This window comes from Cyphellophora europaea, assembly GCF_000365145.1.
Source record: "Cyphellophora europaea CBS 101466 unplaced genomic scaffold supercont1.5, whole genome shotgun sequence".
NCBI lineage: Eukaryota > Fungi > Ascomycota > Eurotiomycetes > Chaetothyriales > Cyphellophoraceae > Cyphellophora > Cyphellophora europaea.
Window position 1 is genome coordinate 1,088,333 of NW_008481811.1, and position 23,127 is coordinate 1,111,459.

Sequence of the window (23,127 nt, forward strand, 5' to 3'; positions counted from 1 at the left end):
ACCCCTGGTCATACAGCTCGGGTTGTCCAAGAGCTTGCTTTTTTGCGTCAAAGTAATTCAAAAAATGATGATTTTTCGGTAGATTCGCAGTACATGTCGTCTGTTTGACCTTGTCGTCTCATTTCCCTCAAGGATTCTGCGTTGGCGATATCATCGTCTCGTAAATATCGTCGTCTCATGGATCTCGTAGTCTCGTAGGTGGAGTGGGCTGGTACGTGTTGTGATTTGGAAAATCTTGGCCAGCCAATCCACGTAAATTGTAAGGCAAATGACGAAGAGGGAAGATGTGTGCCAGAGAGTGTGACATTCTCCTTTGCGATGGCCTCGAAGCCAATGGCAGTGCCCGGCATTGGAGTAGGCACCATTCTGGGTATAGGGGGCGAATACAAGACTGCTGCGTAAGTTCACAGAAGGCTCTTTCTGACAGACGAGTCATCACTCGATACTGATCTGTTGCTCTCGAGTGTCGACGAATAAAGGGTATGCCGGGCGGTTCGTAGATCTGCATTGGTTCAGTTGTTGGTCGAGCCACGCTGGAAGGCAGTGACAGTATCGCACCATTGCAAGGCATTTATTCGCATCGGATCGACGACGAGGTCGTCATGAGATTCCAAGCCCCCCCTTTTTCATCCCGTCTTTTTCAATTTTTCAAAGTTTTTTGGTGTTTCAAATGGCTTTAAAGCCGAGCAATGCTAGCGCTTCAAGGCGCGATTCTCTTTGTCTTCGTCTTCGCCGATCTTCTCCAGCCGCTTCCGCTTTCCTCCCCAGGCCTTCACCTTCCCCTGTGAAGTGAGTGGAGTGGGAGAGGATGCTGGGTCGGAGCAAGCAGAAGACGAAGCCACTTGCGCAGCAACGTCAACGTCAACGCTTACACCTTCCCAGACATCGTCACCACACACCCCCTCCATGGGTTCAGGTTCAGGTACCAGGTCCGGCTTCGGCGGCTGGGGGGCGTAACCGCCAGCAGGGGGGCCCAAGGACTCTGCCTCCGAAGTGTAGCCCGGGAAGAGCGAGAAGAACGAAAAGGAGCCCTCTGGCTCCACGAGCCGTAGAGCGAGCTTGAACCAGTGATTGTACCTATAATCATCAACTTAACACAATGTTCATCACCAGCATGTGTATAGCTTACTCAGGCATCTTCAATTGATCTGGCAGACCTCTTCCAGTGCGAAGATGAGCCGACCGGTGCCCCCCATCGCACCAGATTGAGTTGTGTGGAGCCGCTTCCCGTTCCCATTGGGCTAGCAATGGGAACGGGCTACTGGGCCATCGCCTTAGCCTCCACTGTAGTCCTCCATCATATTCTTCCCAATGTATCTGGCTCATGCAGCTTCATTTATCCAAAGCCCAGAAAGTCCTGTCCATACCAAGATCTAGAGTGTTCATGGCAAACGAAAACGGCGGCCGAATGGGACAGCAAGCTCTAGCAGTCATAAAGTTGATCCCAACAATGCCAACGATGCGAATGCATCTAAATCTCCACGGTAGAAGTCTGAACACCAGTGTCCGTGAGTGCTCCATTAAAGTTCTCACCGATGTCCCAAATGCCACAGGCTCTGATAATGGTGTAGCATTCAGAAAGCATGATTCCACACACATTATTGACGCTGAGCCACCTACCAAAGGGACGACGCATTATTCAAGTCGATGCGACCAAAAGGAAGTGGGCAAGGCCATTTGAGGGATCTCACAAATAGCGATGGAACCCGTGGGAGGACAGTTATCATGCTCTGCCGCTAAGCAAGGTTACCCTTGGGCTGTTCTCAGGCAGTTGTGGCAATAGTCAAGGGAACGAAGACCTCTCTGGCGCCGAAGCACGCAGACAGCTGGTCGTGTGCAGGGTGTCAGAATAACTGTTGTTGATACGCACCATCATACATTCGCACAGAGCTAGACTTTCTCAATGCGGCGAAGCCAGTAGCACGCGTGTGATCAGTGCATCCAGTATTGGAGGACGTTGGAAGAGCTTGAAGTTGATTATCAGTCCCCGCATATCCTGTCAAAGTTCTTGGAAACCAAAAATGACAACAACCAGCGAGCTCACGTGATGGTGAGATCGAAAATGGTAATTTGCGGCGAATCTCAAATAATTTCTTGCGGCGACTTCAAGCAATTGATGCGCCCATTTCACAGCCACCTGAACCGCAGTCTCTCGCCATGTCGGCCTTGAAGAAGCGCGCTAAGGATATCGAGAAGCGCCGAGCGCAAGGTATTTTCGACCACAGCCCACGATCTGGTTGAATGACTGACATTGCTAGATATCGATCCAGAAGACGACCCATTCCACCAGCAGGACGACGAGGATGAGAGCAGTGACAGTGATGTGCCTCAAGTCGGAGGCCGAGAGCACTATGAGTCGGTTGGGAGAAGCAAATTACGCAAAGCGGATCAAATGAAACTCGACAAGAAATATAGTGGCGTTGCTGTGAGCCGTGCCGATCTAGAGGACGACAATGATAATCCATTCGCACCCGACGAAGAAGACGACGATGAGGACCCGTTTGCGACAAGTAACACGAAAGAACGCTCAGGCCTAGCGAACTTGGAGAGGAACGATACAGATGACAGCATTTCAGAGCCCGCGGAAGGAGAGGAATCAGAGGACGAAACTGGGGACGAGCTTGACGGCGCAGTCAATCCACCACGACGTCGCCCTGGAACATCGGCAAAAACACCTGTGAATGGTATAAGAGACATGGACCTCGACTCAGATTCAGAAGGTGACGACCGATCAGACGAGCAGTCTACAGACGAAGAAATGGACGTCGATGGGTCGGAAGAATCAGATGTATCTGAATCCGAACGTTCTGACGATGATCGGCCCGCCAATTCGTTGCAAGGCAGAGAGAAGCTCCGAGCAATCAACAAGGCAGAAACCTCCGAGTCTGCTGTTGTATCATCACTTTCGGTGTCAGCTGCCGATCGCGCTCGCAAAGGCGCCGCAGTGCAGCAGCAGCAGACGGCTTTCGACCGCCTTCTGGACTCCCGCATCAAGCTTCAAAAAGCCCTCACTCTCTCGAATGACATGGCCATCCCCGAAGATGAGGACGGCGATCTTGGCTCGGCCGCGGTCAGCGCTGAGGCTGCCGCATTGTCATTATGGACCACAATTGATGCCATCCGCTGCGACATCCTATCGCACAGAGAATCCACGCAGCCCAACCCCAAAAAGCGCAAGATCTCAGCGCTAGAGCCCTCCTCATCGACACCACTCTCCTCACTCTCCACCCACTCCCAAGAGCTCGAGTCCGCCAGCCTACCAGCGCGACACTCAACCCTCAACCACTGGTACACGCGCACCCGCCCAGCAGTCGCCCCCTCAGCCTCACGCTCCGCCCTCACCTCCGCCTCCGCCTCCTCCGAAACCACCATCTCCTCCGTCCTCCAAACCTACCTCGCCACCTCCCTCCCCAAGCTCGCCTCCAGCTCCACCCCAGCGCCCCACACCTACGACGACAGCCCCTTCTACCAGTCCCTCCTCACCGCGCTGATCGCATCCCGCACCAACGCCGCCGCCGTCTCGTCCACATCCCTCCCCTCCTCCGTCCTCCCGACGTCTAAAAACCCGAAAATCCGCAAGTCCGTCGACACCAAGGCCAGCAAGGGCCGCAAGCTGCGCTACACGGTGCACGAGAAGCTGCAGAACTTCATGGCAGCCGAGGATCGGAGCACGTGGACGGACGAAGGGAGGCGAGAGTTCTTCGGGAGTTTGTTTGGGCAGATGCAGCTGGGTGGTGGGCAAGAAGGCACGGCGGAGATGGACGACGATGAAGGTGTCAATGGGGAGGACGCGGATGGGTACGCTGACGCTGGGGAAGAAGGGGCGTTGAGACTTTTCAGGAGCGCCGCCGCTGTTGCTTCGTAGGTTACACATGTAGACTGCGGGCGGGGTGGGTTGCTCAAAAGTGAATAGAAAGATTTCCCGACGGACACCTCACTCTCATTGTAATTGCCCTCCTATCTTTGAGACAAAATGAAGCTGGATGGACGTTTATCTACGGACATCAAAGTTTTGCCTCTTGGGATTCTTGATTAGGATTGATACACGGCACCAATTATTGCGAGAGTTGCGACCTTTATACTTACAAGGCACAACCCGATGTAGTTAGCGATGGCATACACGCGCTAGTCGATCTGGCTGCGGAATGTTTTCGGCATGAGTCAAGTTGAAGTTAACACAGGCAGCAGAGCATGCGAGATCAGGAAGAAAGATATCCGGTGAAATTTGGAGTCTGTATTCTGCTTGGCGCTTTCTTTACACTAATCATTATTCATACATTCCTTGATGTCGGGCTCTCAGTACGAGTCTATGATATCCCGCACTTCGCTGCTCTGCCGTCGTGGGGGATGTCTGTCTGATGGATAACCAGGTCCAGGCTGAGGTGGGCGCCCACCAGCCGGTCCTGGCCCGTATCTGTTAGCTCCATAGGCATTATAGGGCAGGCCTTCGTTCCGCCCCATAGGAGCTGGTTCAGGCGTAAAGGCGCGGTAGGCGCCAAACTCCTCAGCGGTCTGGACACGTGCTAGTGGAGGGCCACCAACAGGAGTGTAGGACCTTTCAGGAGCACCACGGGGTGGGCCGCCATTGAAGGGCGTGTATGATCGTTCGGGAGGGCCCATAGGTGGTGGGCCGCCCGTTGGGGTAAATGATCTATCCATCGGTCCGCGAGATGGAGGCTGTGTAGGAGGTGAGAAGCGACGGGGAGGCCCACCCATTGCGGGTGAATTCCTACCGTTTTGCGCTTCCATAATAGGAGGAATATAAGGATTAGCTGCTGGTGTCCGGCGCCCTGGCAGATCGCCATTTCTGTCCCATGATGGCAGTCGTTCGCCCATAGGTCTGTCGGTACCATACGGACCCACCGACTCGTTCGAGGTGCGGCGCGGACCGTTGCTCATGCCGGTGCCTGGTCTAACCAGAGGCTCGAGCGGGTAGGCGCTACCCTGAGCGGTGCCTGGTCGCGGGGGACCATTGTTGAATGGGCGAGGTGTATTGGTCATACCTCTATTCGACAACGGAGGACGACCAAAGGGTCCCGGCGTGGGCACAGGCGATCCGTCTGTGTAGCCCATATCACTTGCGGAGCTCATCAGAGGAGCATTGGAGCTGAAGCTTGCTACCGAAGTATCTGACTGATGTGTCATGACTCGCTGAGGGCCCGGTCTGTTGTTGGGGGGAAACGGAGGGAGAGGGGGAGCGTTGCCCCCTTGTGCCGTAGGTGGCCTTGACTCGTATTCCGGAAGGGTGGTCAAGGTGGTCGTGCGAGAGAGCGGCATCATGGAATCTCCATCACCGCCTTTGCTGATATCTGGGAGAGTAGGCTGTTTCTTCACGCCGGCTCTTGCAGCTTTGGCTTCTTCTCGAGCTCGAATCTCATTCTCTTTCTTCAAGGCTTTGTCGACCTTGACCTTGACCACTCTTTCCATTCGTTTATTAATCTTGATGCGGCAGTAGTTCTTGAGTCCGCCAGCCTCACTGGGAATGTGATGCCAGAGGAACAGCAGGTAGAGAACAACTGACACGGCAAGCGAGATCGCGGCCAGAATCCAGATGACACAGGTCCACAACATGCCAAACAAGACAGTAGCTTGTAGTTTGTCCTTCTCAGCCATAGCGCCGATGTTGATGAAGAATTGTGCAACTGGCGACGTTCCGTCCTCTGCTGCATGGTCGCCGGTGGGAATGAAATTCAGCTTTGTGACGGAGTACAAAGTAATACCGTTGATGACAACGCGGGGACCCTCTGCAAATATGATGCGGATGGCAGCTTCGAAGGAGAAGTATGAGAACAGGGCAACGTAGTCGGCACCCTTTCGACTTTTCGTCAATTCGGCGAAGACTAGAAATCTGCGGTAGCCGCGACCGGCCTGGGTCCATCGGATAGACTGCAGGCGTACAGCGAGTGGGTCGAGGTAGCTTTTGGCCACGCCTCCTTGCTTCATGACTCTGATTGCTCGGATCCATCTCTCGATCAAGAGGACGAAGGAGAGTATGATGCATCCAGCGAAAATCCAGCGGGAAATTGTGAAGGGAATGGCGGGCTCGATTTGACCTGCCCATCGGTTGAAGGCGAGGAGGTTGACGGCAACGAAGGAGTCGACAACGTAAATCGAGATGGATACAAGTAGCATGATCAACAGGTAAGCGTAACCAAAACCGGTCCAACATGACTTGGACTTGAAGTCGTCGAGATTCTGCTACCGTTAGTTGCGAGTGATGATGCGGCCGTGTGTACATACAACATAGTCCCATTTCTGCTCATCGTGGACCTCACCGAATTTCTCTCTCTTCCCACAACCAAACATGCTGTAGGGGTGGCTGCTTCGTAGCAGCGACTATGCTAGCGAGTGTGTGTAGTGGACGGCTCAGCCGTCAGTCAAGACACAAGAGACCAGCTCGATTGCCTGACGATGTGTAGTAGTGAGTGGTGATCAATTCATGCGGACGTTGCGCTGATTGATGAATACCTCCGGATCTCTCTCAAGCACTGTGGCTCATTGTGATGGTTTCAGTCAAGTCGGTGAGGAGGATTCTGGAAGCGAGTCTGGTTGAAACGGCCGACGGGTGCAGGATGACCGGAGAGCCGGAGAGGCTGGGAAAACAAAGGAATGTGGATCGATGGGGGCTGGACCTTTGCACAATAGGTCAACCAGATGGTATGCAACAAAGGAGTGACTGAGCAGACAGCAGCTTGCTATCAAGAGCTGGTCCTGAACTGAAAAGGCAGATGCAAAAGGCAGGAGAAGAGAGGGACAGAAGCGTGAAGCCGCAGACGAGGTTGCGTAAGGAACGCCAGGAACAGGAACGGCAGAGGATGGGGCGCAGATTGCGAAGGAGACCGACGAGCGCAGATTCGGGCCCTGACTGATTCCGATGCGCTAGCCCGAACTCGGTCTGGCTTGTTTCGAACTTGGAGTAACCTCGCAGTGGGCCCCTTCCGCTCAGGGGCTTCAAGTTTCAGCATCAACGCCAGGGCGGGTCGAGAGCAACATCGGGTCTGCGCGCCCAGTCATCTATTAAATACGACACAGACCTCCACGATGACCTGCTTCTGGAAAGCCCAACAGCGAGGGGATATAGCCTCATTGCGAAACCCTAGATGGTCACGAAAGGGTCTTGATTTTCATATCTACTGTACTCCATACCAGCCCAGCCGCGTGAGCAGTGCCAACACTGGTTCTATCTCGCTTCCACCGGACTTGCCTCGGGTATCAATGTGACTCTTGTTAATGATATGCTCGTCAATCACGTTTCATGCCCTCAAAATTCACTCTGATCGTCGCCCGCTATGATGACATTGTTAATCTTCAGCAGCATCCGACACAGCTGCGTCGCCAGCAATAGCTGCGACCGCTTCGAGATCAACGGCTCAATGACAAAGTGCTGCCTCATATCGTTGGAGCCTGTCTGCATACAGTCCACTCCCAGACGGCCATTTTTTTCGCGTACTTGACATGATTTGAGCTCTGCTAGGGTTTCGATCGGACTGAGGCCGGAATTTTCAGCCAAAGCCATAGGGACTGCGTCCAGCGCGTCGGCAAATGCTCGCATGGCATACTGTTCCAGGCCAGGACTCTTGACCGCCGCATCCTCCACAGCGACCGAGCACGCGATCTCGGATGCGCCACCGCCATATACGATGCGGTTGTCGCGTACCAGATTGCGGACCACGCACAGCGCATCGTGCAGTGACCGCTTGGCCTCGTCAATGATCATTTTGTTGCTTCCGCGCACAAATACTGTAACTGCACGGGTGTTGGCACACTCCTCAATCACCAGCATCTTTTCTCTTGTCGTACCGAAGCTCATTTCGCGAACGATACCGGCCTTTCCCAGCTTCTCCGCGCTCAGATCCTCAAATCGAGGAACGATGCGGCCGTTGGTAGCAATAGCGATGAGCTCAATCTCAGGCCCTCCTACCCACCGAACGGCAGGCAACTTGTTCTGAAGTAGGAGGTGGTTTGCCTCGTCGTCGAAACCCCATTGGCAAATGACGACATTGGCGCCGGTGTCCTTGATCTGCTCAATCATTTCGGTGAACTTGTTCCGTTCATACTGCTGCAACTTCTTGAATTCCTCCACTGATGAAATGTCAAGCTTGTGTTTTGTCTTGGGTTTAGGAGGCTCAAACGGGCAGGTGAGGATGGCAAGTCGGGCGTCCTTGACTTCATCCGGCATTTGCGGATGAGAGAAATCCTTGTCGACAATCACACCCTTGACTAATAAGCTGTCCTCGAGTGAACCTCCGGCCTTTCCGTCCACCTTGATGAGCTCGAAGTCGACATCCTTGCGTTCCAGGTCGGCGACGGACATGACTGCATCCACAGCGATCTTCGCAAACTGGTCATGCGCCTTTGTCACGATTTTGCTGCCCAAACTCGTCTTGGCCACCTTCATCAAATTCTCTTGATCGTCCTTTGAGAATGGTAGGCGGTCGCTGACTTTCTCAAGCTGAGCGACTGCAACCTCACATGCCTGATCGTAGCCGTCGGCGATGCGGATCGGGTGAATGCCCTTGTCCATGAGATCGGCCGCTTGATCCAGTAGAGCAGCAGCCAGAACGACCACCCCAGTAGTACCATCACCAATCTCATCATCTTGCGATTTGGAGAGTTCGACGAGCAGCCTGGCCGCATGATTTGTGATTTCCATCTGACCAAGGATCGTAGCACCGTCGTTTGTGACGGTGATGTCGCCATCTGGGCTGATAAGAATCTTGTCAAGGCCTTTGGGACCTAATGAAGTCCGCACAATACTAGCCACTGTGCGGGCTGCCGTGATGTGTTGCTTGATAGCATCATTGCCGTGCGTGCGTGTCTTCTTCCCTTGGTCTCGTACCACAATGAAGGGGCGGCCGGACTCATCCTTCATCACCTGCGCATTGGACATGTCGAGTTGCATCGCCATGGTGGGTGGTAGTGTGCCCCGCGGTGGGAGCGTTCGAGATTGGGAAGACTGAGCGGAAGCGGTTGAGCGTAGATACAGGGAACTAAAGAGCCTTGATGCCACAGATCGTCCGCCGCGAGTGACTGATATGCTCTCTCGTTGATGTCGACTTCCTTGTGCTTGACAGCAGCCTGAAATAAATTCTGAGAATCGCATCCGCAGTCGCCAAGACTCTGCTCCGCGTTCGCGCTAGCATCAACTGCCCCGTCCCGCTGATCCAGCCACCTCCGTTCAACTGACCTCACCAGCAATCCCGTTGTGCGCCTCGCTGCGGCAGCGGTGAATCGTCACTATCTTGATGCCCACCAATCGCCGACGTGTCTGCGCGACCACGCCCACAATTGCGCGACGCACAACGCGACCATGCCCAAGGTAACATGTGAGTTCGATGCGCTCCGCGTTGGCCGTACGCGCATTGCTTGCTTACACGGCGCAGCAGATGAGAACAGCGACCTCTCGGATGCTAGCGACTTGGCTCATGATGAGGTACTTCCCAAGCCTAGTGACATCGAGGGCAAACCAGTGAATGGCACTGCTTTGGACGACAACTCAGACAGTTCAGACGACGACGATGACGACGAGGAAGCGTGTGTATGCACATTATTCTGGAAGATGGTACCTAACCATAAACAGGTATCAAGTCGAGAGTATAGTATCACACAAAGGCAAGGGCAAGGTCAGTAAAACAACTGCTTATACGCTTTGGATATCTGCTCACGCTGGCAAAGAATGTCAAATACGAGATCAAATGGGTGGGCTACCCAGAATCAGACAACACATTTGAGCCACAAGAGAACCTGCTGCCGTAAGCTCGAGTGAACTGTCGTCAAGGTGCTACCTACTCAGTCATCGGCAGGGATGCTAGAGAGATCCTCAGCAAATACCATGAGAAGATTGGCCACGATCCCAGTGTGCCGGACAAGAGCCTGAAGAAGTCAAAGGTTACTGGTGACCTTAAGCGGACCGCTTCTGACAGCCCTGGCCCCAACAAGCGCCAACGGACAAGTGACGGTTCCGACGCCACAGGCACCTGGCTGCCCCGCGAATCCGACTGGGAAAAGCACGTGCACGCCATCACGCACATCGAAAAAGATGTCAACACCGGCCAGCTCGTCGTATTCATCAACTGGCAAAATGGCAAGAAGACCAAAGTCTCGATGAACCAAGTCTATGCGCATTGTCCGCGGCCGATGCTAAAGTTTTACGAACAACATTTGTAAGCCGAAAAGACCCTCGTCGATATGGTTAGACTCAGCTAATTTCATTCAGAAAGTTCACGAATGCAGACTGAATGTCAGTCAGGTGGGTTATCAAAAGAACACCAGCTACGGGACCAAGGCCAGGTCTTGTAGTTCGAAGCTCGAATACTGGAGTTTTGTAGTTGCAAGATCTCACCGCAGAGACACGAACAGCTTCAGGCATCGATCTGTGATATCAAGGGCACCATTTGCAGCTGCCTCGCCGAGACCACTTAAGAAGTGGGAATGGCATGCTCAAGCGGAAGGCACGCGTATGAGCATTCAATCTGAAGTAACGAGTTGACAGCCTTTACGCAGGTACATCAACACTGCACTTCACTTTACCCTTCACTAGTCACACAAGTCGTTTTCCACCGGCCTGTTCTACCCATCTTAAGTTCGCATCTTCTAACATAGGTATTCTATCCTTCGACTAAACAATGCCATCACCACAGTTTAATGCTCTGCACGATGATATCCTTAGCGAGATTTTCGCAGTCCTCGGCCCTGATGAGATTGTAGCCTTCGGTCGTTGCAACAGACGCATACACGCCCTGCTCTCGTTGCGACTTCATAAGCACCAATACTACATGCGGCACTACGCCTGCCTTGTGATTGACGACCAACATCTCGACAACGAAGCTGATGGGTGGGTTATCGACTGGTGAGTGCTGAGCTTTGAGAGCACCTTTACGCGAACAGCTGGAGACCTTCAGAGCTTGTTGACGGCCCGTATTTCCTGCACGCCCGTGTCCCATGTGCTTGAAGCTGAACTGACGTTGTTGCAGTGAGTCCTTCTGCTATGCTATGATTTGGCCCTCGAATTCATGTCTCCAGGCCCCTTAAGAGCCTTGTACGAACTTACCAACGACCCAGAAAGAGCTCATTACGTTCGCCATCTTGAGTACGGAAACGTGAACCCGTACAATATGGTGTTCTGCGATGAAGATGGCGATAACTGGGATTTACTGGGCTTCTGGCTTGGAGGGAAAAAGGTCCTCGAAGGATGCAAGTTTCTCCCAAATGAAGATCACGACGCCTGGTTTAACAGCATCTCGAGCACGATATGGGGTGACGAGGTCGAAAATGAGCCTCAGTGCTCATCTGGCCGTTGCTTCGTTTTGCTTCTGAGTCTGCTTCCAAACCTTCAATCGCTCAAATTATCCGATGTCACCTGCCTCGGCTCGGCGATAGATCTCATCTGTTATACGCACGACCACCAAGGGCAGGAAGGCACTCCACTCTCGAAGCTCCGCACAGTACATGTCCAGCGAATACCCAACATGGCGCACGTTTACTTCCTTACCAACATCCCTTCTATACGCCAGTTGTTTGTTGAAGAGGTGTCTGAGCAAGAGCCAGTTTTGTCGCACGGCGTCCTAGAGTACTCCCTGTCGAACTTAACAGTCATCGGTCTGATTAACTCGGACCTGAACCGCGACGTACTCTTAAGGCTGATCGAGAAGTCTCCCAAAATGCAACGCCTGACCATGGCGTGGGATCCGGATGAGCACTTCTCATGTGGATGCTCCTTGCGCCAGAGTGACAACGAGATCATGATGCAGCACATGTTTGGACGTGCTGAAAACCTCGAGAAGCCGTTTTCGGGCAGAAATTATACGATCAATTTCGAAGGTACCAAAGAACAGATGCATGGAGCACGCATCATGGACGTCAAGATTGACAGAAAGACGTACGTTCCCTCTGATAGCCTTTGAGCATGCCTTACTGAAAACACATCAGGCATGCCATCTGCAAGTGGCTATCACTACCTTGCGCCACCCAACATCCAGGTTCGGTCCTCGATGAGCCTGAGGTATGGGCGCCTGACATGGTATCACACCGTGGGACCGGTAGAATGTCCCGTGAGGATGAATTGAACAGCTCTGGTACAATGGCTTGAAGGAATAGCGGACGCCTGGTGCAATGCAAAGGTGAGAGCCTTGTTCCTGCAGTGTAGCGAGCTTACAACGTCAATACTCGCAGTCGTGTCGTGCTCCTTACGCAATGGGCAACATGATGCGATCTAGTATAGACGAATAGTACAGGAGCCATAGATTGCTCAAAAAGAAATGAGAATGGTGTACAAACGACTGCTCACTTGCCATCACATAATTAACGTCGTAGTTTTGAGAAGGACCCGATACAAGGAAGCAAATCTGCTAGTGCCGCATTACTCTGTCGAATTGGCACGGAGTGCAATGCATTATCTTGCCTTCTTCTTGAGCAACACCAGCCCAACCGACAGCCCTCCTTTGATGACCTGTGGGACCTCTCCGCCACCCGCCCGCATCACATCCCGCAGCTCATCGAGAAACGCGTCCACGCAATCCTTAATCCTCCCATCCTCCGCCGACTCCCCATGCTGCTCCCTCCAACGACTCACCACACTCGCAGTCCCCAGCATCGCCCTCGCCTCCTCCCAGCTCACGTCCCTAGGCATCAGCCATCCGTCCCCGTCACCTCCCTGCTCGATCTCGCCCTCCCGATTCCACGTCCTCCACACATACCCGTTCCTCTCCCACTCCTCGCCCACACCCACCTCCCACGGCAAGCCCAACTCCTCATACAACCCACTACACACCCGATTGCCCTCCTGCGCCCACGGCCGCATCGTCTCCCTCTCAAACCGATGCATCACCTCCCTACACCGCTCCCCATTCGGCGTCCGCCGCACATCGCAGTACCAGCCCCCCGTGCACCACATCGCCAGCGTACCACCCGGCCGCAGCATCCGCGCCGCCGCCGAATAGAAGCGCCGCATGTCGAACCAGTGCGCCGCCGTCGCCGCCGTGATCAGATCCACGCTGCCCGCGCGCACATCCAGGGGCGGCTGCGGCTGCGTCAACGTCTCGTCCAGCTCCTCGGCCGAGCTGACCGCGAAGACGACCGCAGCGCCGGATTTGGCGCGTGGCGGCGGCGCCGTGTGCGTGTCGGCCTGCTGTGGGGGTGCTGCGCGCGCAACGGCGATCATGCTCGCGCCTGGGTCTAGGCCGTAGGCGCGCTGGAAGGTGGGGGCGAGCTGGTGCGTGGCGGTGCCGGGGCCGCAGCCGATGTCGACGAGGGTAGTGAGAGGGTTGGGGGTTAAGGGGCTGGATGTTGCGGTGTGGTGGGTGAGGATGTACGTGAGGAGGCGGGCGGGGTAGGTTGGGCGGTGGGTTAGGTAGGTTTGGGCTGCGGCTGGGTTGTAGGTGCGGAAGGTTGGGTCGGACGGTGTTGAGGAGGTCGTGTTGTCGATCGGGGGTTCGAATGGGGTGGTTGGCATGGTGGTCAATGGTCTGGGATATCGAAGAAGGTGGCGGTTGAGAGACACCACTAGTATGGTAGTGGGTCTGTTGCGAATATATTTCATGCGTAGCGAAATGCTCGTGAGGCAATCGGACCCCAATGAACGATTGGTGTACAGCTCAAAAGGAGACACTGATTCGAACTAAGACCACTCCAGAGCATACTTTTTGTACTGAAAGCGTGAAGATGAATCTAGCTGCTGCAATGCTAACCGCTCGCGTATACTATGCTACCTATGGCAGTACAGGCTATAACCGAGGCTGTGAAGAAATGCCGTTCACCAGGACTGAAGTACTGATAATGTCGATCACATAACAAGCTGTCACGCGCCTCGCAACGTGCTCATCGCAATGTCGGCATTCGATCACGAAATTATTGAAGTTGAAGATGCAGGCGGAGAAGGTTGCCTTCTGGCCGCCTGACGGTGGGTGCCGAGGTCCGCGGGAAAAGGCGTCGGGTTTTGCACTGGCATACGAATACGTACGGACCTAAGAGATGTTGTACTTTGATCCTCACTTAGGACATCCTCGAATGTCTCTGATGACGCTATCGACATGGTACCTATATCTATACAACACCAATATACTAGTAAGTAAATGCTGTGCCAGAGGCGTACCCTCGCTGCTCTAAGCAAGTATAGCTGTGCTACTAAAATAATACTGTCCATGAAATGGGTATCCGCTGAAAATCATGCCACATTAATTGGAATCCTGCCCGTCGCTGCTCATTCCTTAAACCTTGTCGGTTGGAATGGGAGGTACAGGCGGGATCTCCTCGCTTTCCGGATTGACGGCCGCATTCAAGCTCGCGGTGCTCGAGGATGGGCTGGGCCCAGGACTGCCTGTTGCCATCAGATCTCTGCCCATCTTCGCCGCGTGCCTTTTTGCGGGGCTGCCCATGGGGGAGGCTAAAGCCAGGCTCTTAGCTCTGGCATGTAACCTCCGTTCCTCTTCACCGTTCCAATCTTTGGTGAGCTCAGCGCGAACATGTTGGGCCCAGGAGCGAATAGCAGCTTCGAAGGAATCCCACACAGCGTCGTCTTCTTTCTGATTGGCTACGCCCATGACATCGAACTTGAGCTTGACCTCCCATCTCAACTCTGCTGCTTTGACCCAGAATCGCAGATTGTCGGCTCGACGGTAAGGCTTCGCAGTGTCCTCATGCCAGGAGTCGATAAGATTGAACTGCCGTTTCGACTCCTTCACCGCAACATTGTGCATACGATTTAGGTCACGTCCATCAGCTAGGCTTCTGAAGAACTCGGGCCCGGGAGGGACCGCATCGGACGGTAGGTCGACCTTTGCTTTCTTGAAGAGGAAGTGCAGGAAATTCAGGTCGCGACCAGTTTCGTTCCCAGCCCATTTTGCATCTTCCATCCAGCCCCAGTCTTTCCGCTCTTTCTTCTCCTTCTCTTCAAGCTTGGCCTCTTGGTCGATCATCATGCCAACATCGCTGACCCAAATCAATACTGCCAGCCGCTCATCTTCCTTGAAGCCTCCCACGAAATTTCTTGCCGCACACTTCTTCAGCACTTCGAGTACCGAGTAAAGCTCTTTTCGCAGCTGCTGCACAGGCCGCACGGCACTAAGTCGCTCAGGATTTGGATGCTGTGTATAGTAATCTCGGGCTGCCTTGATGGCTAGAGTAGTGGTATCGAGGACATGGAGACCTTGAACTTCGTGAAAGCCTTGTGTTGGGGCTTCATCCGACTCCGCCGTCCTCTCACATGCCTCTATCGCTTGAAGCGAGTTCTCAAGGGCCTCGACCAACTCTCGCTTCAAAGATTTTTGATCTGGTAAAGGGGTGATGATTTGCTGTCGGTGACTGTAGGTGGACACAGTTGGTGGTAGCATGATGTCTTCACCATCTTCTTGCATTGCTTCCCACATCATCTGGACTTCCTCATCGAGGGGGGACTCGGACTCGGGTCTGTCAGAGATCTTGGGTATGTCGTACTCGCCATTCTTCTTCTTCTTCGCCATCTGACCACCTTTGCCATCGAGCAAGCCTGTACGAGCAAAATAGTATTGAAGATGTGCAATGCTGCCGAGGCTCATGACACTTTCTCTTTGCTGTGCCGAATGGGCGAAATTGGCTCCTTGAGGGCGGACATAGCCACGTCGTCTCGATGTCGACCCCGACACGGATCTTCGGGGGTCCGACGCGTTGGACTGACTAGATATCGAGGAGATACCGGACACTGATCGACTTTCTGAGAAGCATGAGGATATAGGCGTTGGCAGGAGATTCGGCGAGGAAGAAGTGGACGTGTGAGAGGTCGCATTGGCCAGCTGGAGCTCCGCAGCCATGGAGGGTGGGGTATGGGACTAACAGGCCGTCAACGCGCGGAAAGGATATCTTCAACAGGATTCAAGAATTACAAGGCAAGAGAACAAGTTGCTCATCAAGTGAAAAAGAGGGTGGTTGGAAGTGCTGAACAATTACTGTGGTGATGTGAGATTGGAAGGTCGTTCTCGAAGGAAATGAAAAGGGGGCACGATCGCCCGCACCCGAACAACCGAGTTCTGGCACGCCGCAGCCCGCAGGGTTCAGAACATTCTTCGTCGCAGCTTCCAGGTTGCTGGGCAATAAAGCAAGGCACAGAGACTCACATGTGCAACATTTCCCCTCGTATTTCGACTGACATGAGCAAGTCCGATGTGAGGAATGCAGGAATCTTGACCTTGTGACGACGTGATGCGGCTCTTTTGGCAGAGGCGTACGGAGTATTGATTTGTACAGTTCAAGACTAGCGCCAAGGCACGACCTTTTAGTCGCGTTTACGAGCTTCAATTCCGCTCCCGTCTCCGCGTTTGTGGCGTCATACATGGGTAGGGTTGACGTGTGGTCTGCCGCAACGAAGCGTTCTGCTCTAACGATTGCAACGACAAGTCCAGAGGATCCACAAGATTGCTGCAGTCATGTCTAAACGCATCTCTTTCACCGCCCATGGAAAAGTCCAGGGTGTATTCTTCAGGTATGACTGGGACCGCGAGGCACACTAATGCTAAGCGTATACTAATGTGACACCCCCAGAGACTTCACACAAACACAAGCCAATAAATATGGCATTACGGTAAGCAATTGTCTGTAACTACGTCAATACACCAGTCCTCATCACCGATGGCCTTTCGACATCTGAGGGAGTGAAGGATCTGAAGCACGGCCCGCAGACCAGACGACTGCAAGCGATTGACAGAGGGACAGTGAAAATCTTCGCTGACGTACACTCCTAGGGATGGGTTAAGAATACCAGTGATGGCAAGGCGAGTGCTGAGCGAGCCCCTGGGCCATACTTCCGACTGACTCGTGTGTAGGTACAAGGCGAAGCTCAAGGTGATGAATCCTCCTTGGAAAAGCTCAAGCAGGATCTGAACCAGGGGCCCTCCGCGGCACAAGTCGTCAAGCTTGACTGGAAAGAGACTTCGACTAAAGATGGAGAACAGGGCTTCGATGCATGAAGTAGGTTCAATACGATGCATTCGCAGCAGCACGTACAGTCAGCATGCATATTCCTCGTTTCCAAGCACATCAGAGTACTACGCCCCTGTTTATTTTTTTTAACGTCCGTGGAGTCATCAATGAAGTCGACGATGTGTTTCGGCACCCCCAATTGGACAGGTCATTGAGCAAGTTTAAGTGCCAGCGTGTCTATGATGGCTCTTGAGCTGTTTCTGGTTTGCCTCACACAGCCTTGCGCCTGCGCGATTTCACCCGGGTGGTCGTTCATTGCTGTCAGCACAACTTCCGGTTTCCTCCGCCGCGGATTGGTCACAATACAGTATCGTAATGCCGATGGAATCATTCTTGAGAACTTCATCCCGTGTCACTGCTGTTTACGAGGTAGCTGTTCCGCTCCTGTGCGATCCAAGTCGTGCACCATCTCATAAGCTTCCAACCGACACCGAAAAGGCCAGGATCTCGCGTCTAGAACGACCTGTAAACCGGGAGTACAGGAGTAGTAACCCAGTCAGTTCTGCGGGTTACAGTGTGTTACTTTACCTTTGTCAGCCGCAGTTGCAACCGTCTCCAATGCTCCCTTGCCAAATTTAGCTGACTTGCGCATGACTTCGCGAAGATTGAACTCCTGCCACTCCGACCAAATCGTATTCACTCACATGGTAGTCACAATGTCTCCGCGCAGCTTTGACCTGCCCCGTGGTGACACACGTATTTATTGATGCCTCGCTGCGTGCCGTAGTCTGACCTGCTCACCACGCCACTCCTACAGCTTCGAACATCAAGTGACTCGTTACTCACACGATATTGCCATGAACACATCACGCACGATCTTCTCTGCCTCATTGACAGCCAACCTCACAAAGACAGCTTGCAGAGGTATAGCACCAACAGCAACCGCCAATGTTGGCCTGCGATCCAGCCATGCCCTCCTCAAGCCTGTGACTATCCATTCGTCACGCCAGTTCTCAACTTCACGCAAGTCACAGCTTGACTTCTTCCCCCCGCCCAAGAATCTCCCGCACATCAAGACGACCCCTGCCTCGTGGCCTCATCCAGCCGTCACCGAGGAACAGCTCAAGAGCGTTGAGATTGCACACCGCGAGCCACGAACGGTTTCGGACTGGGCTGCATACAATACGGTTCGCCTTCTACGATGGGCCACAGATCTTGCGACCGGATACCGCCACGACCCAAACAAGCCGTATGTGATGACAGAACGCAAATGGCTCATACGATTTATCTTCCTTGAGACAGTGGCTGGCGTGCCTGGGATGATGGCCGGTATGTTGCGACACTTTCACAGTCTGCGAAAGATGAAGCGCGACAATGGCTGGATTGAAACACTCCTTGAAGACGCCTACAACGAGCGGATGCATCTCCTCACCTTCCTCCAGATGGCCAAGCCGGGGTGGTTCATGAAGATGATGATTCTCGGAGCACAAGGTGTCTTCAGCAACGGATTCTTCTTGGCCTATCTAGTATCTCCGAGGACTTGTCATCGCTTCGTTGGCTACCTTGAGGAGGAAGCTACTAAGACTTACACTCTCGCTATTGAAGATATGGAGAAGGGGCTGCTACCTGGTTGGGAAGATCTCGAGGCGCCTGAGATTGCCATCAAGTACTGGGAGATGCCCAAGGGTCATCAGTCGATGAAAGATCTGCTCTACTACGTCCGAGCCGATGAAGCAAAGCACCGCGAGATCCACCATACCTTGGGCAACTTGGACCAGACCAAAGATCCCAACCCATTCGTCAGCGAATACAAAGATCAGAGCAAGCCGCATCCAGGCAAGGGTATCGAGCATTTGCGTTCCAAGGGCTGGGAGCGTGAAGAGGTTATTTGAGCAACATCGACTACTTTCCAGTTGGTCTTTTGGTCTGGTCCTGCAGTTGTCCTGTCAAACCAGCAAAAATTCTCGAGCGCTTTATCTTCTCCACTTCTTAGGCGGAAAGAACCATATTGGGAGATGCAGTATGGCCATAGTGTAGGACAGGCCGAACACAAGGGACTCTGAGGTAAAGCAAACCCTGCATGCTGCAGGAACGCGTGTACAGTAGAGCTGCAATAGCAATGATTGAGGCAGTATCCTTCATCATTACCACATTTTTGATCAGTGTCTCGAATGGGAATATGACTATATTAATTGAATGCATTGTAGCAATCCATGGGTCCTAGCCCGGCGATCCAGCATTGCGCAGGAGAAATAAAATGTTTTTCTTGCTGTTCAGTACGGTGAAACGCAGCGGTAGTCGACGCGAACGCGACATCCCTGCTACCCAGTGTTTGGAAGCTGCACAATGATGAGGTGGACAAGTTATCCCACCAATGCCCATGCCTAATCCGTCGCTGCTGGGAGCCTAGTCAACTTAAAACGCGCTCTCCTTCGCCCGTTAAACCAGCGCCCTGCTAAGCAGACCCGGTTGTTGATCAGTAGGCAATCTAGTTAGGCACAACGGCCGTCCAATCTCCCTGCGAGTTTGCGACTTTCACAGGCTTGATACCGAGTGTTCGCTTCGGCGCTTGAAGTCACGGGGTCTGCCTCCGAAACAGAACTTCGGCCGCCTGGCACAAACACCACTCCATCCCCACTGAACCTCGACACACCAACCCGCGCTCATGGTAATTCATAGCTATATCATTATTTGAGCAGATCGACCACGAATGGTTTCACATCGCGTTAGTCTCCTCAATCCGCCGCCCTGGGTCTGAGCTTCGCTACTGGCGAGGCAATGGCGGAATTCCAGAGCGAACTCGATCTACACCAACTTCTGGTCCCGACGCCCACCCGCGAATTCACATTACATCGAGACTCAGCGTCGGCTTCATCAGGCCCCAGCAGCGATGCGGGCTCCTTCGTCATTCCCGAGGCGCTCTCTCGGAGCAACTCGGTCTACTCTTTCTCCCGTGCTTCCTTCAGCACCCAAATCGCAAGCCTCGCATCAATGAACCTTCCTTCCGCCGAGACGCTGGGTGCTAGCATCAAATCGCTGCCCTCCTCTAGGAAAGCTGTCAAGACCCTCAACGGCGCAGCCGATCAGATCCAACTGTGGACAAAAAAAGCTTTGAAAGTCCTCGAGGCTCTTGATGCCGACGAAGATGTTGAGTGGGCCGCCGCCGCCGGAAGGGACGGTCTAGACGACGTGGAAAAAACAATAAACAAATTTGAGAACCTGGTCAACGTCTACGTTGTTTCGATCGAAGAACTGCAAACCCGCCAGGATATCGCCGATGTCAAGCCCGAAGATCTGCAATCTGTTGTTGAACAGATGGAAATCGTCCTGGACGGCTGGGACAGAGTCAGGAAACATGTGAAGAAAGTCAAGAAGCAGGTCGAACTGGCGATGGAGTGGGAAGAGTTATGGTCTACCATTCTGGCCGAAGTTGGCGCCGAGATGGATGCCTTGAGTCAGCTGGTCTTCGATATGGAAGAAAAGCGTCACACAGCTCACATGTCCGAATCACAACCGGAGCCACAACTTCAAAATGTCGACCTGAACGAGCTGGAGAACTTGGTCGACGAGCCAAAGGCGAACAAAGCACCGTCCAGCGCAGGTTTCGGTATCGTGCCAGCCCTTGAGGGCTCGCCTCTGGGATCTCCAATTATCGAAAACGCACAGGATGATTCAATGCTCCTTGCACTATTTGCTCGCATGCAACCATTACGCGCTTCGCTGGACTTCCTGCCCATGCGCTTATCTTCATTCCAGACCCGGGCCGAGAAGGTCTTCCCCAGCGCCTGTAGTGAGCTCGACGAGAAGAAAGACCGTTTGGAGCGTAACTGGGGTGAGCTATCCAAGGAAGCCGATACTCTGCGGCGTGAGCTGAGTGAGGACCGGTGGGTAATTGTCTTCCGAAATGCAGCCCGGCAAGCGCAGAAGATGTGTGAGTCCGTGGAGCGCAGCGTTTTGAAAGTTCAAGAAGCAATAAACGAGGGCTATCAGAGATCAAACCCTGCAACGCTGGCGAAGCGAGTCGAAAGCTTCGAAGCCAAAAAGATGCACTACGGTCCCGCCATCTTAAGAGTCTTGGGCATCATTCAAAAGGGTTTGAAAGATCGTCTGACTGTTAACGGAGAGATCCTTCGCTTACACAAAGACCTCTCGTCAAGAATGAGAGAACTCACGGACACAATGGAAGAGCTCGAAAACTTTCTTGAGCCTGTCACGTCACGACAGAATTCGAGACTTCGGGAGTCTATCTCAAGCATTGTCTCGGCGGATCGATCGCTGTCTAGTGCAACTATGGCGGGCACCCCAGGGAGCTCGCCGGCATCATCAATCGACTTTTCAAACCACACCTCGGGCAAACAAACGCCCAAGTATGGATTGAATGGCTACTCCAAACCCAGAGCATCTTCCTCAAGCCGCCCGCCGCCTTTGGCTTCAGCGAACCGAAGGTCCTCGCTCCTCCCTCATCATCGCCGGCCAACCACGCCCTCGTCTACCCAGTCAGTTTCGCAACTGCCACGGAGAGGAGCCTCTCCTGCGCCAGGACCTCCATCTGTCTATCGTCAAGGATTGTACATCCCACCGAAGAACGAGGTCAAGAGACCGTCCCCGTCGCCGCTTGTGAATAAGCCTCGCTGGAGCTCGACAGTCAAGACGGCCGATTCCACACTGGCTCCTACATACCGAAACACAACTAGCCCTACCCCGTACCGCAAAGCGTACACGCCCCGGTCTATCTCTTCCACAACCGCACTTCCGCTTCGTAGCCCGTTGGGACGCGAGTCTTCGTCTTCACCGGCACCTGTTACAGCGCATCGAGAGAATCAATACAAGTCCTTCGCCGAGCGGGTGGCGTCCCCAGTTGGTGGAAACCGCGCGGGCGGCATTTTAGACCCTCCGCCGTATCACCGCAACCGAAATGTTTCTGCGCCTCATCCAGGAACCATTCGATCGCCATCATCGCTGGCCATGCACAGTAGTCAGAAGTCCAGCATAAGTGCAATACCAACGCCGAGGCCTCCCTCTGCGCTTAATAGGAGTCGTGGACAGTCGATTGCTTCTCGCATGTCCTCCATTAACGCGCGTTTGGACTCTCGAGGCAGTATGGACGAGCCCGTACTTCCGGATCTTGAACTTGACCAGGAGAATAGGAGCGAGGTCTTGGACGAAGAACTGGATCAAGTCATCTCGGAACCATCTAGCAGCCCCTTGTCAAGGAAGACTGTTACTAGACCTGGTAGTGTAATGGGCAGCGGACGAGGGAAACGGGTGAGCATGTTGCCTTTGCCTGTGGGAGGACGAAACAGCAGCTTGGGCTTCCGAGCAACCTAAGCGGGGGTTCTGGGATAGGTGGCAGTACTGTCCCGCGTGGACAGACTCACGATCACTTTGGATTTTCTATGTCAGCATTTCTGATGAGCGTTTTAGCGTGTCCCCAATGGCATTGCATCTGGATCGGGTGTGTGTTATAGGGAGTCCTTCTTTTATCGAGGCGATGCCAAAACACCAGGAACGCAAGTATGTAGCGACATACTCGCAGTCGATAGCAGGGATACGCTACAGGCCCGTGCTGTGGCCACGGCGGCGATTGGTAACCAGCTACATTCAGTAGCAGCGAATAAGCCTCCGTTTTTCACACCACACTTCTTTCGTCTCCTTCAGATCGTGTGTAGGCCCGGCCCTCGCCACCGATCCATGCTCGACACCCGCACACGATTGGGAGGGCAAGACTTCGAGCTGAAGAGCATCAAGCTTGACAGAACCTTGGAGTTCTCAGAGAGTGACGGTGACAGCTACAACCATCGTCCCATTGAAACGCCACAGCGTTACTCCTGTCCTCGGCGCTTCCACGCAAGCCACACCTCTTGAACGGCACTCTCCCGCTTTAGCATGCCACATCTGGGTTACGCCTCTTGGCATGGCTTGCTGAACACGCGCCTCGGCTCGTTAGCAGCTCTATACTTGGATCTGTCTCTCTTCTGCATCCTCGGAGACCAAAAGTCCCATCTGCCAGCCTGCCAGCCTGCCAGCGTCTTCGGCCATGTGCTTTTCAGGGCTCGTCCTTGAACTCCTCTGCATGCTGCGATTGGTCCTTTTGCGCCGTCGCGGTCTCCTCGTGGCATGAGACCTCGTGTTATCATGATTCGGTTTCGGTATGGTCGCTACACTACCTACAAGACAAGTGACTTTGTGATATAGCAAATTTGGGGTTTGTCATCTCAGAGAGACAGTTGCTGTACGTAT

At 53.6% G+C, this 23,127-nt stretch overlaps 10 protein-coding genes across 10 annotated transcripts; 5 read left to right on the forward strand and 5 right to left on the reverse strand.

Moving 5' to 3' along the window:
- Nucleotides 1-692: 692 nt before the first annotated feature.
- HMPREF1541_05685 (uncharacterized protein) lies at nt 693-1,137 on the reverse strand (the record flags this gene model as incomplete). Its single annotated transcript, XM_008720024.1, has 2 exons — nt 693-1,077; nt 1,130-1,137. 2 exons carry the CDS (start codon nt 1,135-1,137, stop codon nt 693-695), a joined length of 393 nt encoding a protein of 130 aa, XP_008718246.1.
- Nucleotides 1,138-2,157: 1,020 nt separating this feature from the next.
- HMPREF1541_05686 (uncharacterized protein) lies at nt 2,158-3,865 on the forward strand (the record flags this gene model as incomplete). The annotated part of the gene is made up of 2 exons (XM_008720025.1): nt 2,158-2,209; nt 2,259-3,865. The coding sequence occupies 2 exons, from the start codon at nt 2,158-2,160 to the stop codon at nt 3,863-3,865; spliced, it is 1,659 nt and encodes a 552-aa protein (XP_008718247.1).
- Nucleotides 3,866-4,296: 431 nt separating this feature from the next.
- Nucleotides 4,297-6,306, reverse strand: HMPREF1541_05687 (uncharacterized protein; the record flags this gene model as incomplete). Its single annotated transcript, XM_008720026.1, has 3 exons — nt 4,297-4,445; nt 4,521-6,195; nt 6,241-6,306. 3 exons carry the CDS (start codon nt 6,304-6,306, stop codon nt 4,297-4,299), a joined length of 1,890 nt encoding a protein of 629 aa, XP_008718248.1.
- Nucleotides 6,307-7,261: 955 nt separating this feature from the next.
- On the reverse strand, nt 7,262-8,908 carry HMPREF1541_05688 (T-complex protein 1 subunit epsilon; the record flags this gene model as incomplete). Its single annotated transcript, XM_008720027.1, has 1 exon — nt 7,262-8,908. The coding sequence occupies one exon, from the start codon at nt 8,906-8,908 to the stop codon at nt 7,262-7,264; it is 1,647 nt and encodes a 548-aa protein (XP_008718249.1).
- Nucleotides 8,909-9,310: 402 nt separating this feature from the next.
- On the forward strand, nt 9,311-10,167 carry HMPREF1541_05689 (uncharacterized protein; the record flags this gene model as incomplete). The annotated part of the gene is made up of 4 exons (XM_008720028.1): nt 9,311-9,534; nt 9,581-9,623; nt 9,676-9,752; nt 9,804-10,167. 4 exons carry the CDS (start codon nt 9,311-9,313, stop codon nt 10,165-10,167), a joined length of 708 nt encoding a protein of 235 aa, XP_008718250.1.
- A 2,224-nt stretch (nt 10,168-12,391) lies between these two features.
- HMPREF1541_05690 (uncharacterized protein) lies at nt 12,392-13,450 on the reverse strand (the record flags this gene model as incomplete). The annotated part of the gene is made up of 1 exon (XM_008720029.1): nt 12,392-13,450. The coding sequence occupies one exon, from the start codon at nt 13,448-13,450 to the stop codon at nt 12,392-12,394; it is 1,059 nt and encodes a 352-aa protein (XP_008718251.1).
- A 754-nt stretch (nt 13,451-14,204) lies between these two features.
- Nucleotides 14,205-15,782, reverse strand: HMPREF1541_05691 (uncharacterized protein; the record flags this gene model as incomplete). The annotated part of the gene is made up of 1 exon (XM_008720030.1): nt 14,205-15,782. One exon carries the CDS (start codon nt 15,780-15,782, stop codon nt 14,205-14,207), a length of 1,578 nt encoding a protein of 525 aa, XP_008718252.1.
- Nucleotides 15,783-16,394: 612 nt separating this feature from the next.
- On the forward strand, nt 16,395-16,934 carry HMPREF1541_05692 (uncharacterized protein; the record flags this gene model as incomplete). Its single annotated transcript, XM_008720031.1, has 3 exons — nt 16,395-16,450; nt 16,510-16,549; nt 16,791-16,934. 3 exons carry the CDS (start codon nt 16,395-16,397, stop codon nt 16,932-16,934), a joined length of 240 nt encoding a protein of 79 aa, XP_008718253.1.
- An 810-nt stretch (nt 16,935-17,744) lies between these two features.
- Nucleotides 17,745-18,779, forward strand: HMPREF1541_05693 (uncharacterized protein; the record flags this gene model as incomplete). The annotated part of the gene is made up of 1 exon (XM_008720032.1): nt 17,745-18,779. The coding sequence occupies one exon, from the start codon at nt 17,745-17,747 to the stop codon at nt 18,777-18,779; it is 1,035 nt and encodes a 344-aa protein (XP_008718254.1).
- An 886-nt stretch (nt 18,780-19,665) lies between these two features.
- On the forward strand, nt 19,666-22,215 carry HMPREF1541_05694 (uncharacterized protein; the record flags this gene model as incomplete). Its single annotated transcript, XM_008720033.1, has 1 exon — nt 19,666-22,215. One exon carries the CDS (start codon nt 19,666-19,668, stop codon nt 22,213-22,215), a length of 2,550 nt encoding a protein of 849 aa, XP_008718255.1.
- Nucleotides 22,216-23,127: the final 912 nt, after the last annotated feature.